The following is a 16,738-nucleotide window of genomic DNA, read 5'->3' as shown; positions in this document are numbered from 1 at the left end:
CGCTTTGGGGACGCGGCTGGAGATGCTGTTAGGCATCAATTTGATTGAAAATATTTGCCATTTTATTACATGTGGGCCCCACTAATCAGTGTATGTGCTCTCTCACCGTTATCTTCTTCCTTCCACACCTCTCTCTCTCTTCTCCCCAAATTTCTCCCTGTCTTCCAATCAATGCTACCCTCACCGCCGATTCCGGCCGCCACCGGCCTGCTCTCCCGCTGCAGTTCACCAACGAGGATCGTTCGTCATCCTCTGCCCCTATTCCCCACCGGAGAGACGCCATTCTGGCCCCGTGCTGCTTCTCCACTTGCTGAACCGGGTTGCTGTTCCACATGCCGCTCCCGGCCGAGGCGAGGTCGCCGCGGCGGAGGAGAAGAACGGGGAATGGACTTCCGGAAAGCGAGAGGGCCTCGCGGCGGAGAACCGGAATCCAGGGCGGTGCCGGTGCCGCGGCACGCCTAGCAGGGGTGCCGACAGAGTCCGATCTCGCGGTGGAGCACGGCTTGTCGCGCGCGGACCGCGGAGCAAGGGGGGCGGGCGGCGTTCGATCTCGCGCTTAAGGATGGTGGTTCGCGCGCGGAGCAACGGGACAGGCGGCGTTCGAGCTCGCCGCCGGGAGGAGGTGTACGGGAAGCTTCGGGATGCGGGCTGTTGTGCGGTCCTCGCGAGGATGCGGTCGAGTCAACCAACCAAAGACGATATTCAAGACACGACACTCATCCCAAATGACTGGCTGAGAAAAGGAGGAGGGCGAGCCGCGGAGTCCTTTCTTTCACTCCTCCACATTTTTTACAGCCTACGTACGTGCACGCCCTCCCTCCCTCCACCGTCTCATCTTCTCACCTGGCCAACCGGCAGCCACGGCGACATGGCCGTCCTTCCTTCCAGGCTGCTCACGGCCGCCACCACCGGCCTCAGCTTCTCCACCCCTGTCTGTACTACTCCTAGCAGGCAGCACAGAGTCGCCGGCGGTGGCAGGCTCGTGTTCTCTTCGATTTCCTGCCGTGCGGCGGCGGCAGGGGGGCCGATCACCATCACTGGTGACCCGCCCACCTTCGTGTCCGCGCCCGGCCGCCGCATTGTCGCCGGTACGTTTACCATCCTCATCCAGTTCTTCTTTTGTTTTCGGCTCATTGGACAGACAGACACTGAGTCATCTAGCTAGTCGCACTCAGGGATCAGAACTTTTTCTTGCCACACATGTGCTCATCTATGGCACGATAACCTTGGTTAATTTGGTGGGTAACTGTGCTCATAGTACAAAAGAAGGGTAAAGCAAACCAAAATTGGGCCTTGAGCCTTTTCGCAATTTTCTCTGGATCTTGTGCCTTGGACTCTTACTGCTAGGAATATGGGTCGCACTGAGAACATAAACTGAGTTCGAGGTCAAATATGAGTCGCACCGAGAACATTAACTGAGTTCTGCTTCGAGTTCGAGGTCACCAGGATGGGAATCATTACGTACCTTTCCAAATGCTGTCATCTGAACACTGACGCTGGTTCGTTTGCATTGCAGTCGGCGACCTCCATGGTGATCTGCACCAGACGAGAGCTGCCCTGGTGATGGCCGGTGTCCTTAGCCCGGAATCAGATACTCACGTATGGACAGGCGGGCAGACGGTAAACCCTTTCTTCTTCTCTACTTTCAATTTTTAATTTCATCGACAGACAAGTGCGATGACTTGCACATCACTCTCGCCCACAACTTTGTATGGGTGCCCACACCTTGTGTAGTACCAGTACTGAACCTCACATGTGTCCCACCACGACCTAACCCTCTCGCCCCCGCGCGGCGGCGCCGCGCCACGCCAAGGCGGCCGCCGGCGCTCCTCCTCTCCCGCCGCCGCCGCCCGACGCGCTGCCAGGCAAAGCCTTGGTGGCGTGGCGGCGGCGGACTCTCCTCGGCTGTGGACCGGCAGGCACGGCTCCGCCAGGCCTTCCCTGATGCAGCGGTGCGAGGATGCGGCGGCCATGGCGCGGATCTGCAGGTGGCGACGTCGTCGGCAGGGAGGCGCTATCGGGCCTCTCTTGCATCGTGAGGAATCCTAGGGCAGCTGCTCTAGGCATGGCGGTGGTGCCCATCTTCTCCGTCGGACGTGGTCGGACGGATTGGGGCTGGTTGTGACGATCTCGATCTCACATCTAGTCCTAGCAACGAGTTGGGGATGCGCGGCTGCCGGTGAAAACCGTGCTCCGACCCTCGTCGTGGCGGGCGATGGTGACGTCATGCGTCTTTACCTTCTTGAAGGCATCGCCGTCGCAGTCTGTGTCTACTCACTCGTGCTGCTTTGGGGGAAACCCTAGATCCGGGTCTCCCGGATCGGACGATGGCGGCGCTCTATGCGTCGCTCTACCTATTGGGGCATCGTTTTTGGAGCAGCTGCTGGATGGTGGTGGGCTGCGGTGGTGTGGTGTTCATCTACCTCGTAGGCGATGGTGAGTCTCGGCGGCGTGGCGCAGCGGAGTATCGGTGTTGGATGCGGGATGAAGAGCATGCACAGGATGGTGATGCTGTCAGGCATCATGGTGGCGTCGGGCAGGCCTGGCAAGGTCAATCCGGTGATCCCTCTTGGAGATGGGTGCGAGGAAGATGGAGGTAGCAACTTCTGTGACGTGTGTAATGGCGTGCGCTTAGGGTCTGCTTGACTGGTTGTGCTTCTCACCTACCAATGGGCGGCTTGGGAAGGCATTCAGTTTTAGATGATGTGTGTTGGTGTATGGTCAGGGTAATGGCCCTGTTCATGGTCACCCCCTTCATCGCTCTTGTAGGTCTAGCGAGTTGTCGTTGGAAAGGTGGCTTCGAGCTGATCTTTGTATCTCCCTTGTAAGGCTTTGCGAATAATTTAATAAAGAAAAGATGTGTGCATCCTTTGGATGCAGAGGCTGGGGCGATATGCTCTCATTTCGAAAAAAATTACTGTCTTGGTTACTGATCTCATGTGCAGGCTGTTTAAAATCTGGCATCTTACACAAACTTGTAATGCGCTCGTGTACAGATTCTGGTTCAAGTTGGGGACATCCTTGACCGTGGCGAAGATGAGATCGCGATTCTGTCCCTATTGAGTTCTCTAAATGTGCAAGCGAAGTCTCAAGGCGGTGCAGTGTTTCAGGTTTGATCGTCACTTCATGTTCATCCAAGTGCTCTACGACTTTGTAATATTTAAATAAATGTTAGGTTAACGGAAACCATGAAACCATGAATGTGGAAGGCGATTTCCGGTACGTCGACCCAGGATCATTTGACGAGTGTATACGCTACCTAGAGTACTTGGAGGAATTTGATGGCAACTGGGATGATGCTTTCGTCAACTGGGTTAATGTTTCTCAAAGGTCCAAGGAAGAGTATCGGGCATCATTTAATGGTGACTGGCTTCCTTTGAACTTCGTCAAGGTAACACAACATTGACTGTTTACTCAATGAATAATTACCGAACTTGTTCAATTAACCAATTTTGGGTATACAAGTTCATGGCATGACCTGTATGTTCACAATTTGATAAGTAAATCCACAACAAAATAATATAAATAAATAACCACAAGCAGTTCTTCTACTTCTGATATATTTTCCTCCAAATGCTGGGACAGAAACAAAAAGGGTTTGCTGCAAGAGCATCACTTTTGAAGCAAGGTGGTCCATTAGCTTGCGAATTGGCACGACATCCGGTTATACTTAATGTCAATGACTGGATATTTTGTCATGGCGGCCTTCTTCCTCATCATGGTGAGCCCTCTCATCCTCCCATGTTTACGGAAGAGGTTGTATGATTTGTGCTCGGCATTACCAGTTTTGCTTCTGATAAAAAATGCACCTAGTATGTTCTACTTCATAACACAGATTCCATAAGTGATCTATCTAAGTTCATTTCCACTCAATTCATAGTTGCATACGGGATCGAACGCATCAATGCTGAAGTATCGAATTGGATGCGAGGTTCAAGTGAAGATAGTGATGATCCGGATCTGCCTTTCATAGCTACCAGAGGCTATGACAGTGTAGTATGGACTCGCTTGTACTCCCAAGATTCAGTCGAGAGGACGCAACGGTCTTGGAATGTGAGAAGATCCAATCCACTGAACTTACGATTTCCCTTTTCACCATGGATACTGTTTTAGTTACAAAACGGTACAACATGCTTAACAGAATTATAATACAAATATTCTTGTTGGTTTAGCTATCTTCTCTTATTGCTGAACAAACGCTGAAATCTGTTGGAGCTAAAGGGATGGTTGTAGGACACACTCCCCAGAATCATGGAGTAAATTGGTATCCATCGTTGTCAATTGAGTAATGACAGAATATGGAATATTTTTTCCGATAAACTATAGATGACAGTCTCATTGTTCCCAGCAAATGCGATGGTAAAGTTTGGTGTGTTGATGTGGGCATGTCTTATGGTGTACTGCATTCGAGACCAGAGGTAAATATCTTCTTTTTGGCCTGGACTTTACGACATAATGTGTTTTGTCCCGAGTATTGTGCTTTTCTACCATGTGTTCTCTATGTTGAATTAGGAACTATTTGCTACATTCATAGTGTGGTTAAATGTTTTAAATCTTCTGCATCAATTGTGTACTATTTGAAGTCTCATGATACCTTCTCTTGTTTAAAAGAACAAATGGCAATGTTTTATTGAAAATCTCAGGCCTGCTTGAGTAGTAAAATTTAATATGTTCATGCACATTTTTATTCTCTAAAGATAGGGATTTGTGCAAAAACCTTTTTTGGTGTTTGATGTTTAACTCATATGGCTAGGTCCTAGAAATAGTTAATGACAGACCAAGAGTTCTAAAGGAACAGAGGGACTCATACGATGAGATGGAAGTGTTGGACTACTTATGAAACCTTGAAAATTTCTGTAAGCTCTGATAAATTCATCTCATACTCGTTTTGCTCTCCAAAAAATAGTTATAAATTTTTTCTATTTATTGCATTTCCATTAGAAAATACATGAATGACTCGAGTATGTTATTGCAGGTATATAATAGCAAAAAGAAAAATCCTAGCAAAGTTACCGTAGAAGAGAGTTCTTGGGCTGACACCTGTAAAACTAAATGGTAAAGGAGGATATACATCTAACGATGCCAACCAGCCTCGCATAGCGGTTAGTACATTTTCTGTTCACAAAACTGAGTGCCTCTTTACACTTGTGAGATTGTATCATCTAGCTTGGCAAACCAGTAGTTACTTTCTTTGTCAATGTTTCTGTAATAGATGCTTGTTCGCTGTTAATTTTTAACTAACCGGAATTTCTGATGTGCGCAACGTCTATATATTATCAAACTGGATAGAGGTGAGGAAGATCTCAAATGCATACACATTTTTAGCATGCACAAATAATCATATGTTTTATTGAATTGTAGATATAAACTCTCCAAAGTTCCCAAGTTGAATTCCATGAATATTTAAGTTATGATTAGCAAACAAAATCCTAAAATGAGATTGTGATTGCCATATCTTAAAGTATGAGTAGAGAATATATTTGTGTTATTTAAGGTGTGATGTACTCAACACCAAGAGGACATCAACATTTTTCCTCTATTTTTCTTTCAAAGCAAGAAATGCATGTCTATGATAGCATTAAATATCATAGTAGCTTCATCAACTGTGTCAAGAGAGTCTCCAATATTTCAAAAAGGAATTGGAATACTGACACCACCACTTAAGAAGCTAGTATGTTAGATGCTCTTTCTATTATGCAATACATGCTGTTTTGCAGTCTCTATCGTGCCACTTCAGTTGTCATTTTTCAAATCAATATTTTAGGAAAAATATAAAATCACAGAATTACAAAATATTATTCATGAAAATTCTAGCGATACTATTCTCAGCCAATCCAGATAATTTTCTTATAAAGCAATAGTCAAAGCTAGAAAATTTTGACTGCATACATCTATAGCGTCATCTATCTCGGAATAGTGGTAGTAATTATTAGTAAACATAAAACTGTGAAAGGCACACTACAATCTGAAGTACTCAAGGCAGTCCTGAGTCCTCTAACTTTTCCTACGTAACAGATATCCTTATATATGATTGACTACGGAATCGTATTATATTATGAAAATTATGTACCGAGTCTATGAAACCGTAGAGCATTTGCACTTCAAGTATATTTACCACTCTGGTAGAAGATGTACAAAACTCATGCAGATTAACACACCTGCAGAAAAGCGTCGGCTGTTGCTGAGTTCTTGCACACAGGAAAAGGGATGGGCAGAGGCTCTAGACTCCAAGTTTGCCGGTGATTATGAGAAAATTTCCATATCCTTCTCCATTCTATTTGAAGAGAGCTCTAAAAATTATGCGAGAAGACATGGAATCGAATAGACAGGAAAAGCTTGTACTCCCTCCGTCCCTAAAAAAGCTGCTCAACTTCTGCAACGGAGAGAGGAGGGAGTACATCCCTTGGCCCCTCGGGTAACAATTGTACAATAACAGAATTAGTTTTATTTTCTATAATGTAGCAAACTTCTAGAAAACCCAATTACAGTTACTTTCTAGTCACAGCCGTGATGCATGTGACCTTGCACTGTATAGTGTAACATCAAAGTACATAAGAAACTGATAGATAATTATACGTGCAAAAACCTTTGTCTATAGGTTGGTGCATGTGTGCATGACTTTTTTTTCCTACAAACCGGTGGGATTTATTGTCAGAACTCCAAATATGAAGACTCAATTAAGTTATGATCTAAGCAGTATGATTGTAATAATGTTTTGTTGGCAGACCATTTTAGACCTAAATTGTACTAATAAGGAGCAAACCGGGAAATTAGCTGGCCTACTCTCATCTTTAAAAGGGTAGGAGTGGGAGGTAGGGAGGCAGCGAACAGAAACCCCTAATTTTGATTATGTTGTTTCCTTTGTTGCATTTATCTCGGTGAGTGTAACAAAGCTGCCTTTATCTTCCTTGTCCGAACCTCGAGAGTTGTCTCTTCTTGCTCCCTCAACTCTCTCGTTCATGGCACCCATTAGGTCACGGTGGTATCAGAGTGCGACATCAGTCTACTCCCTCCTTCCCAACCCTCTCGATGACCACTACATCGAGGTTGCTGAATCACCTTCCCTAGTCGTAAAATCCCTTCGTTTCGTCGATATCACCATGCCACCGAGCACGCGCTCATGTCATCGCGTGAGCGCAAGATTCTGGAGGTGGAACAAGTGGTGAAAGCGGCAGAACAAGATCTGGTGCGGGAAGATATGGGGCCTGTTTGGTTCCTTGGAAAGGCGTTTCTCGTTTTCAGTGGGCCGAAAATCGCTCGTTTGGCTGGCTTGGTCGCACATAAAACTGCATCGCACGAACTTTAAAGCGGCTTAAAAGTTAGCCCGCGAGGAATGCTCAATTCATCCGTTTTACTGGGAACATGCATTGGCGAGCGCAAATCGACCGGATTGGTGCACGGGGCAAACGCGGTCGAAAAGGTGGGAGGCCCCCGTTTAGGCGTAAAGTAGCATCTCCGCCCGCCATAGTCGGTCACCCCTACCGAAAACGAGATTCCCTTAGAGAGGTAGGCGACGGCGGTGGCAATGGTGATCTAGATCGAGGCCGCCGAGCTAGATCTACGGTGGAGATCTTCGGAACCGTCTCCCACAACCTCACTATCGAACTGTCCAGCTGGTTTGCGAGTTCCAGATCTCCTAGACCAGCGACCCGTCCCTGCCTCCATCCCCTTCATCTCCGGCTCCGGCAAGATGCGGCCGCCTTCCAAAAGGACTGTACGCTCTAGCAACCTACTCCCACCCCTCCTCTTCCTTATGTAGCGTAGATACATGCCGATTTAGTCTAGATTCGTGCCAATTTAGCTCATGATTTTGCCACATCGTAATGCCTAGGTCGAGCTGCAGAAGATGTTTGTTCAAGCGGGTGCCCTCGTAGTTGTGATTTAGGCATGGGTGTTATGTATGCACGCGAGAGCCATTTGTCGCCACACTAAGCCCAGCGTGACATATGCACCAATGTTTGTCCGCGACAGAGAGAGGATGAACAACCACAACTACATCTACAACAATGACGATGTAGAATCTGTGAACATGCTGAGGATGAAAAAACTGCCTTCAGCCAACTCGTCAACACATTAAGAGTTAGAAGTTTGCTTAGGGACAACATCCACATCTGTATCGAAGAGCAAGTGGCTATGTTCCTTCATGTCGTCGGGCACAACCAACGATTCCCGGTCATCCATAGCACATGGAGAAGAGCGACTGAGACAGTTTCTAGTTACTTCAAGAAAGTGCTCTATGTTATTGGAGAACTGAGAGGAGAGATGATCAAGCATGCATCTTCCACCACCCCCACCAAGATCGCTGAAAGTCACCACTGGTATCCATATTTCAAGGTGAGCAACACCTTGTACAACTGATTTACACATTTGTGCATCATTTTTGAGTGTTCATGTTCATGTGCACTATTGGAGAGCTTTCAGCTCTTCACTTTTGTACATTATAAATGGTTTACCATTTGTTCATGTTCATATAAGGATTGTGTTGGTGCCATTGATGGTACTCATATCACAGCGAAGGTGTCAAGAAGCCACTCTCTTGCTTACATAGGGAGAAAGCACTACACCAACCAGAATGTGCTTGTCGTTGTGGACTTTGATATTAAGTTCACATATATTCTTGTTGGGTGGGAAGGATCAACCCATGATGCTACCTAATTGGCTGACAGTTTGGAGAGAACTGATGGCCTGAAGGTCCCTGAGGGTAAGTTCTACTTAGCTGATGCCGCTATGCTTGTCGCCCTGGTTTTCTCCCACCCTTCAGGTCAACAAGGTACCACCTCAATGAGTTCTTTACAAGGTTCTACCCCAAGAATGCCAAGGAACTCTTCAATCTTAGGCACTCTAGCCTCAGGGTCACCGTTGAAAGGGCATTTGCAGCTCTGAAGAACAGATTCAAGATCCTTGACCAGAAGCCTCTGCATACCTTCTCCACCCAGGTAAAGCTAGTGATGGCTTGCTGCATTCTACAACTGGATCTTAGGATGGGGTGTTGATTCGTTCTTCCCGGACGAGAATGGTGAGGTCCACCCTAATGAGATTGATGTTGGCCATGGTGTTGCTGCCACTGACAACACGGCCTGGAAGAACAAGAGGCAGGAGTGGGCGGACGCTATGTGGGCTGATAGAGGCCAGACCAGGATCCCTGGTCTAAAGAAGAAGAGAAGTATTCCCTTGATGTGTGCTAGGCCATTACCTCCTCCCGGTTGTGTGTCATGAACTATTTGTGCGCTCTAAACTACCATTCGTTATTATCTAGGGTTTAACTTGTTATGTTAAACCGCTATTCAAAGTAGCTATGATTGAACGACGTTATAGTAGTCCTGCTTGTTAGTTTCATTTGATGTTATAGTGCCTCTTTACTCTTTTCTGATGAGGGGTAATGTCACCACTTGGGATAAGTGGTAACTAGAACTACGTCTCGTAGATAACCAAACAGCCAAAATGCGTACTTGAGACGCAAATTGCAGCTTACTTACCAACCAAACAAGGCGCACAAATGGGCTGAAAAAACTTTATTGGGAACCAAACAATGTGACATTCAGGTATATGGACTTCGCCCAGTTAAACATTTGGCTCCGTGGAGAAGATCTCGCCCGATGATGCAAAGAGATGCGACAAACCAATTAGGCCCCGATTTCGTCCGCGGCTATCTTCTCCGGTCACCGCGTGCTTCGCCCTCCAAGCGCATGAACCACGCCTCCTCATGCCACGGTGGACATAGAGGCGGAAGCACCCCCTCCGAGGAGCACGCACACTTTTTCGTGTCCTTCGAGCGCACAAACCACGCGTGCTCCTCGGGGAGGCGGGGTGCTCTTGTCAACATTGTGTTTCGGTGCACTTTTGGCCCAGAGTTTGATAGCCCACAACGGAGAAGAATATGATAGCTAGTGGGAAAAAAGGCATTTAGTTATGTGCTAAAACTGGCTTATGGCTACCACTTCAAACTTGGTGATGTTAGGCATCTCCAGCGGGCCGATGCAAATCAGATGCCAAAAGTGATCGACCGTTTGCGTCTGGGGGTGCCCCCAGCGGCCTGACGCATAATTTTTATATATATTTTTCATTCAATTGCAAAGCACCATTTACAGAGGGAATAAACGAAAAATAAAATGAAATAAATACTAAAATGCATGCTACCCTAGCCTACTCGTCGTTGTCGTCGAGGACGACGAGCTTCGAGACATCCCATGGCCAGTTGCCAGCTGACAAAACATATGTCGGTGCTGCCAGTGGTGGAGGTGGAGCGTCCGGCGCAACCCACTGATTGAACGACGGAGGTGGCGGCGGTGGTGGGTGTGACCTTGAGTTCCGCAACGCCCGTTCGAGGGCTTATTCTTCCGTGATGCCTGCCGAAATGATCTCGATGGCATACCAGAGCAGCGGCGGAGGCACCTACATAACCTCCGACACGAGCACGACGAGCCTCGCGATCTCGTCTTTCGTCATGGTGTCCAACAGCTCGAACTGTCGGCCCTCCTCCTGGCCGTCTGCCAGTCATAGAACACGGTGGTGATGAATTCATCGCTGTCATCCTTAGCCTCCTCGCTGTAGTAGGCCAGCGCGGCATCATCCTGGGGAGGCGCCGGAGGCGACAGCTGGCGTGCTCGACGAGGCGTGGCAGGGCATGGGGGCTGATGACCCACAAGTATAGGGGATCGCAGCAATCTTCGAGGGAAGTAAAACCCAAATTTATTGATTCGACACAAGGGGAGCCAAAGAATATTTATAAGCTTTAACAGATGAGTTGTCAATTCACCTGCACCTGAAAATAGACTTGCTCACAACAGTTTATCGGCAGTAATAGTTTTATAGCAGTGGTAGTAGTGAAGTAACAACGGTAGCGATGATTGCAGTAGAAAGCAGGATTAAAATACTGTAGGCATAGGAATGGATGAACGGGCGCTGCATGAATGAGAGATTCCTATAATAGCAAGACATAGGCATTGCAACTAATAATGATATAATCATCCTAGTATAAGATAACCATAAGCGTGTGTTCATATTTAGTCGTGCGTGCTCGCAATGAGAAACTTGCACGACATCTTTTGTCCTACCAGCCCATTGCAGCGGGGCCTCAAGGGAAATTACTGGTAATTAAGATACTCCTTTTAATAGAGTACCGGAGCAAAGCATTAACACTCCGTTAACACACGTGATCCTCATATCATAGCCATCCCCTCCGGTTATCCCAATTATTGTCACTTTGGGGCCTCGGGTTTCAGACAACAATATGTGTATACAACTTGCAGATATGATAAAAAACAATAGTTATCATCATGAATCAATAACATGTTCAGATCTGAGATCATGGCACTCGGGCCCAAAGTGACAAGCATTAAGCACAACAAGTTACAACAATGTAAAAAATACTAACAACGGATACTAGGCATTATTCCCATAACAATCTTATAGCTATTACATGACCAATCTCATCCAATCCCTACCATCTCCTACAGCCTACAGCGGGGAATTACTCACACGTGGATGGGGCAATCATGGATGGTTGATGGAGAGGCGTCGGTGATGGCGATGGCGATGATCTCCTCCAAATACACGTCCCGACAGGGTGCCAGGACGGAGTTTCTGGTCCCCGGATTGGGGTTTCCGGTGGCAGCGGAGCAGCGGAACTCTTTCTGGAGAAACGTCGAACCCCCCTCGGTTTTCAGGTCAGGGGCTTCTTGTAGTGTGAAGGAGAGGTCGAGGGGGTGGCCGAGGCGGCCAGACCACACCTAGGCACGACCAAGGCCTGGCCCGCACCTAGGGTAGGTGTGGGCCCCTCGTGGCCCCCCCCTCTGTCTCGTCTTCTGGCTCCGTGAGTCTTCAGGTGAACTATGAGTTTTGCGATATTTTCCGGGAATTTTTCTGAAAGTTGGATTTCTACACAAAAACGAGACACCAGAGAAATTCTGCTGAAAACAGCGTTAGTCCGCGTTAGTTGTATTCAAAACACACAAGATAGAGGCCAAAAAACAGAAAAAGTGTTCGGGGAAGTAGATACGTTTTGGACCTATCAGCTCCCCCAAGCTTAGCTTATTGCTTGTTCTCAATCAATTCAGTGACAACTGAGTGCGATAAAAGAAACTTTCACGAACTTATTTGCTTCATATGATGTATATATTCTCACTACATGATCAAATACTTAGGCAATTCATAATAAGTAGCATACAACTAAGGCTACTCAATAGTTATGCAAGCTATGAAAAGACACGAACACAATAATAAGCAACATGAAATATAAGTATCTGCAGGATTGCAATGTTCATTATATGATATGATAAAGTGGTATCCTGCTTGCCCTATTTTTGGAGCAAAACATAAATGTCGGGGCACCTCTGAAGTTAAAGAGAAGACTAGAAGTAAAAATATCGAAAGATTCAAGCATCACAGTTATACTACAATTAATCTTATTCCGGAACAAGCCCATTAAACTAAGAATGACAGCTATGCTTCAAGAAGGTGCTCGAAGAACGGATGGTGACTCAACATAAAAGTAAGAGATTGGCCCTGCGCAGAGGAAAGTAAGATTGCTCATGTGCTAGAGCTTTTCATTTCAAATGCAATAGGAGTCTTGAAGATATATATTTTGAGAGGTATGCATGCCTATGTCAACGACTGCCATTAAATGTTATCATCCCTTCATATAGTGACCTCAAGAGAGGCTCCCATGTAGTTCTCCAATGCACACCATTATTTAGGATCTCTCCAGTACATAATGTGCGGAGAAGTGCTTGTTTATTTGTTTATTTTATATTTTGCTTGGGATGGGCACCCATCGCCTTGCTCTTTTTGCAATATTATGGACCAGCACATTATGCATGCTAGTCACGGTATAAAGTCATGAAAGGACAATAAAGCACTTAATACTTTCTCATGAGCTAAAGCAAAAAAACAGGTTGTAATTTTGAAGGTTTAAAGGTAGCACACAAGCAATTCACTTTGGAGTGGCAGTGAAATACCACATATAGGTAGGTATGGTGGACACAATTTGCACTTTGGTTTTTAGTGGTTGGATGCACGAGTAGAGCTCATACTCAATACAGGTGAGGGCTAGCAATAGACTAGGAAGCGTCAATCAAGAAAGCAGTAACTGTCATAATCATGCTTGCGACAGATAAAATTAACGGAAGCATAAAAGTAATACAAGAACTCCGAGGCAAGATTCATCGAGGCTTAAATGACTTTTGTTTAGTCTTATGCATGCTTGAGCATGTGCCAAGTCGATTCAAATGAAGCATCTAGAGGAAGATACCACAATGTCATATTGTTATATGAATAGAGCAATGCAAGCAAACATCTATATGACATGTTACCTAATATTAGTAAATTGGAACTAATCATGAGAGATCATAAACTACTGAGCATCATTAAGTAGCATACACCTTACACAAACAAACTAAGCATGTTCACATAAATGAGTATATGTACAAAAACGAAAACAAATAAAGTTCATACCAGCCTCTCACCACAACTGGAATTGTCGTGACCGTTATTATTGCTCTTCACTTGTGTAACTTGAATAATATGAAATGATAATCAAGCTCCAATGAAGTCATGGAAGACCGTTGAACCCTGAAGCAACTTTACAAAACCAAAGAAGAACAACAAATATTTTTGGCCTTTTTCGATTTTTAATCAACACACAAAGAAAAATCTTTTTGGATTTTTGCATAGCAAACCATAAAGGGAAAAAGAAGCAAACTTAAGAGGAAAATAAAGAGAAACAACATAAATATTTTTGGTCTTTTTGTGTTTTGGAAAGTAGAAACAAAAGCAAGAACAACAAAAAGAAAGAAAACTAACATAAACACGCAAATACAAAAGTGGCAGAAATCTGCCAACCCAGAATAGCATGCAAAGATCGTTTTTTTAGAAAATGTTATGTAGCTCAGATCGAAAAGTGCTCAAATAAATAAAGTTAGATAACAACCTGGGCATATGCTCAAAAAAATTCAGCTCAAAATGCCATTCTGGCTATTTATACGAATTTTTATGGTGACAACACAGAATCTGTTTTTAGATAGCAACTTCCCAAATTCTTACATCGTTCCTATTAGAGGCTATCCTTGTATAAAAGCGAAATAAAAAAAGCTAAGGAGAGGTTATTACATTAGTAAAAACTTCCAAGATTCAAATAAAGAGAAATTACAGAAATAAACTAACAAGAACAAAAAGAAAGCGAAACATGGATATACAAAGTTCCGACAGAATATGATATGTAGATGAGTGAGATGTCGGTGTACCTCCCCCCAAGCTTAGGATTTTGGCCTAAGTGGAGATCAACCCCATGGTGAGTAGTGGCTCCAGGATGGTGGGTCATCCCTAGCATGATCATACCCTGGCCCTCGTGAGGAAGAAGAAGCTGAAGGCCCATAGTCATAGTCAGGTTGCTGATATGGGAACCCAGCAGTGTTGGAGGGCTGGACGAAGTTATCTTCGGCCTCCCCTCCATCGTCCTGTACATGTCGCCCCTGCTCCTCTATGTATGTGTCAAGCTCTTGTTCCGTGAGTGACCATCCTTCCCTGACATCAAGGTTAAGCAAAAGGGGTGCAGGCAAATTGACTAGACGATCGGTCTTAGTTACCCACCGAGATGATGATTACTTCTTGAAAAAGGTAATTTCATAAGGTAGGTAGCCAATGTTAGCTTGGAAAGAAACAAATTGGTGTTGCATCATTTAATTAAGATCAAGCCTCTCTAATGGAAATCGAAAGTCCAAAGCATGTGGAACTAGACCGTGAAAGGCTAATAAACGAGAGGCAATGAGGCCTCCACAAACTCCCCCTTTCTCACGGTTAGTAGTAAGACGGGAGGCTATCAAAGCATCCAAATTATATTCTCTATCTTGTCTTAGGGCAACATCTAGGAAGGCTAGATCGCACTTAGTGATAAAATAGGCAAAATACCGAATAGAGGGAAGTTGAATACTTCGGATTTTACTATCCTCCTCTGAGAATCTCCTCCCCTGGAAAATTTCTTTGTAGAGTTCCAGCAATAGCTTGGGTCGCTCCTTGATTCTTCCGCATGATCCCCATTGTGGCACTCTGATAGCTGCACAGAAATCATCGAGAGGCAAATCGACAGCTATTTTATATATCACTAAGTCAGTGATATCCAACTAAATCTGAAATCCTGCACCACAGACATAATTAGCTTAACATGTTGGTATGGTTCACCATCAACAAAACTTTCCAACCCTGCATTGGAAACCAAAGTCCGAAAATCCTGCAAAATTCTTGCAGCATTCATGAATTCCACACATGGATAAAGAGAAGGGAAAACTCCTTCTTCCCGGTGGACCTTCATGACTTCATTCACCTCCAATTCATGTGTGGTTGAGTTGGTATGCATTGCCTTCCATCTGTGAAATTTTTAACAAACCTCATAAAAAATGGTTTTAAGACAAACAAATAAAGGGCAACACTATGGAGACTTATAAGAGGACTAAACATGCATCAAAACATCTTATCCCATCATAATACAAGCATGCAAGCTCACTTAACATGTCATCTACAGCAGGAAAATACTCAAGATATACTCCACCAATCAAAATTCTACTTGGATAATCGAAGGAGTCAAATACCGGAGAGCAAATGCTTCAAATTTCAGCAGGAAATATGGGCTGAGCAAGGAGATCGAAAATTCACAACGAAGAACAGCAAGAACAGGGGTTTGAGCAATGTTGGGGTGTTTTTTCGGGTGAGAGAGTGGAATGGCAGAGGAAGGAGCAAGTGGAGGGCCATGGGGCCCCACACCTGGCCTTGGCGCGGCCAGGGTGCCAGCCACGTCACCACATGGTGTGGTCGACTGGTGGGTCCCCCTAGGCTGCCCAGGTGCCTCCCTTCCCCTTTTCATGCGTAAAAATTTTCTAGATATTTTCTGGAATTTTTCGCGACACTTTATTTTTGGGCAAATTTCAGAATTTGAATAATGATTCTATCGCAGGAAAACAATTATGGAATGATGAAAAACAAATTCAAAACCAAGTCTACAGCAACTCTAAAGCATTCTAATATAAAGTCAATCAATAGTACATAGGTGAAAACATAGTTTCATTCATTCAAAATTAATTTGTTAACAAGGTTGATCAAGTCTTGTTATCAAAACAGTTTTATATGAATCAAAACTTTGCATTTCAATATGATTATGTTACCTTATTCTTGATAGGAATAGTCCCAATCATCACAATATCACTTTCTTTGGCTTGGGCAAAGGCAAATGAAATTTCCTAATTTGGATGGTATCAACATTAATAATTGAGTTTACACCATAGTTCCCATCAATCTTCTTGGGAAAATAAACTGTATGCTCTTTATCATCAACATTGAAAGTTACTTTTCCTTGGTTGCAATCAATAACAGCCCCTGCAGTGTTAAGAAAAGGTCTCCCAAGAATAATAGACGTATTATCATCTTCAGGCATTTCTAGCACAACAAAGTCAGTTAATATCATACAATGATGAACAACTTGAACAGGAACATCCTCACATATACCAATAGGAATAGTAGAAGACTTATCAGCCATTTGCAAGGATATATCAGTTGGTATTAATTTTTCTAGATCAAGTCTTCTATAGAGAGAAAAAGGCATAACACTAACTTTTGCTCCCAAATCACACAAAGCAGTTCTAACATAATTATTTTGATGGAGCATGGAATAGTGGGTATACCTGGATCACCAAGCTTCTTTGGAACTTTACCATTAAAAGAATAATTAGCGAGCAAGTGAAAATTTCCTCAT

The 16,738-nt window shown here is 44.7% G+C and overlaps 1 protein-coding gene across 1 annotated transcript; it reads left to right on the top strand.

Moving 5' to 3' along the window:
• Positions 1-547: 547 nt before the first annotated feature.
• LOC124705888 (shewanella-like protein phosphatase 1) lies at positions 548-6,595 on the top strand. The gene is made up of 11 exons (XM_047237578.1): positions 548-1,088; positions 1,517-1,620; positions 2,997-3,110; positions 3,176-3,391; positions 3,586-3,721; positions 3,881-4,053; positions 4,173-4,264; positions 4,349-4,418; positions 4,754-4,856; positions 4,976-5,102; positions 6,165-6,595. The coding sequence occupies exons 1-9, from the start codon at positions 563-565 to the stop codon at positions 4,838-4,840; spliced, it is 1,518 nt and encodes a 505-aa protein (XP_047093534.1). The 5' UTR covers positions 548-562; the 3' UTR covers positions 4,841-4,856; positions 4,976-5,102; positions 6,165-6,595.
• Positions 6,596-16,738: the final 10,143 nt, after the last annotated feature.

Source organism: Lolium rigidum, chromosome 4 (genome assembly GCF_022539505.1).
Source record: "Lolium rigidum isolate FL_2022 chromosome 4, APGP_CSIRO_Lrig_0.1, whole genome shotgun sequence".
Classification (NCBI taxonomy): domain Eukaryota; kingdom Viridiplantae; phylum Streptophyta; class Magnoliopsida; order Poales; family Poaceae; genus Lolium; species Lolium rigidum.
This window is presented reverse-complemented; position numbering and strand designations above follow the sequence as displayed.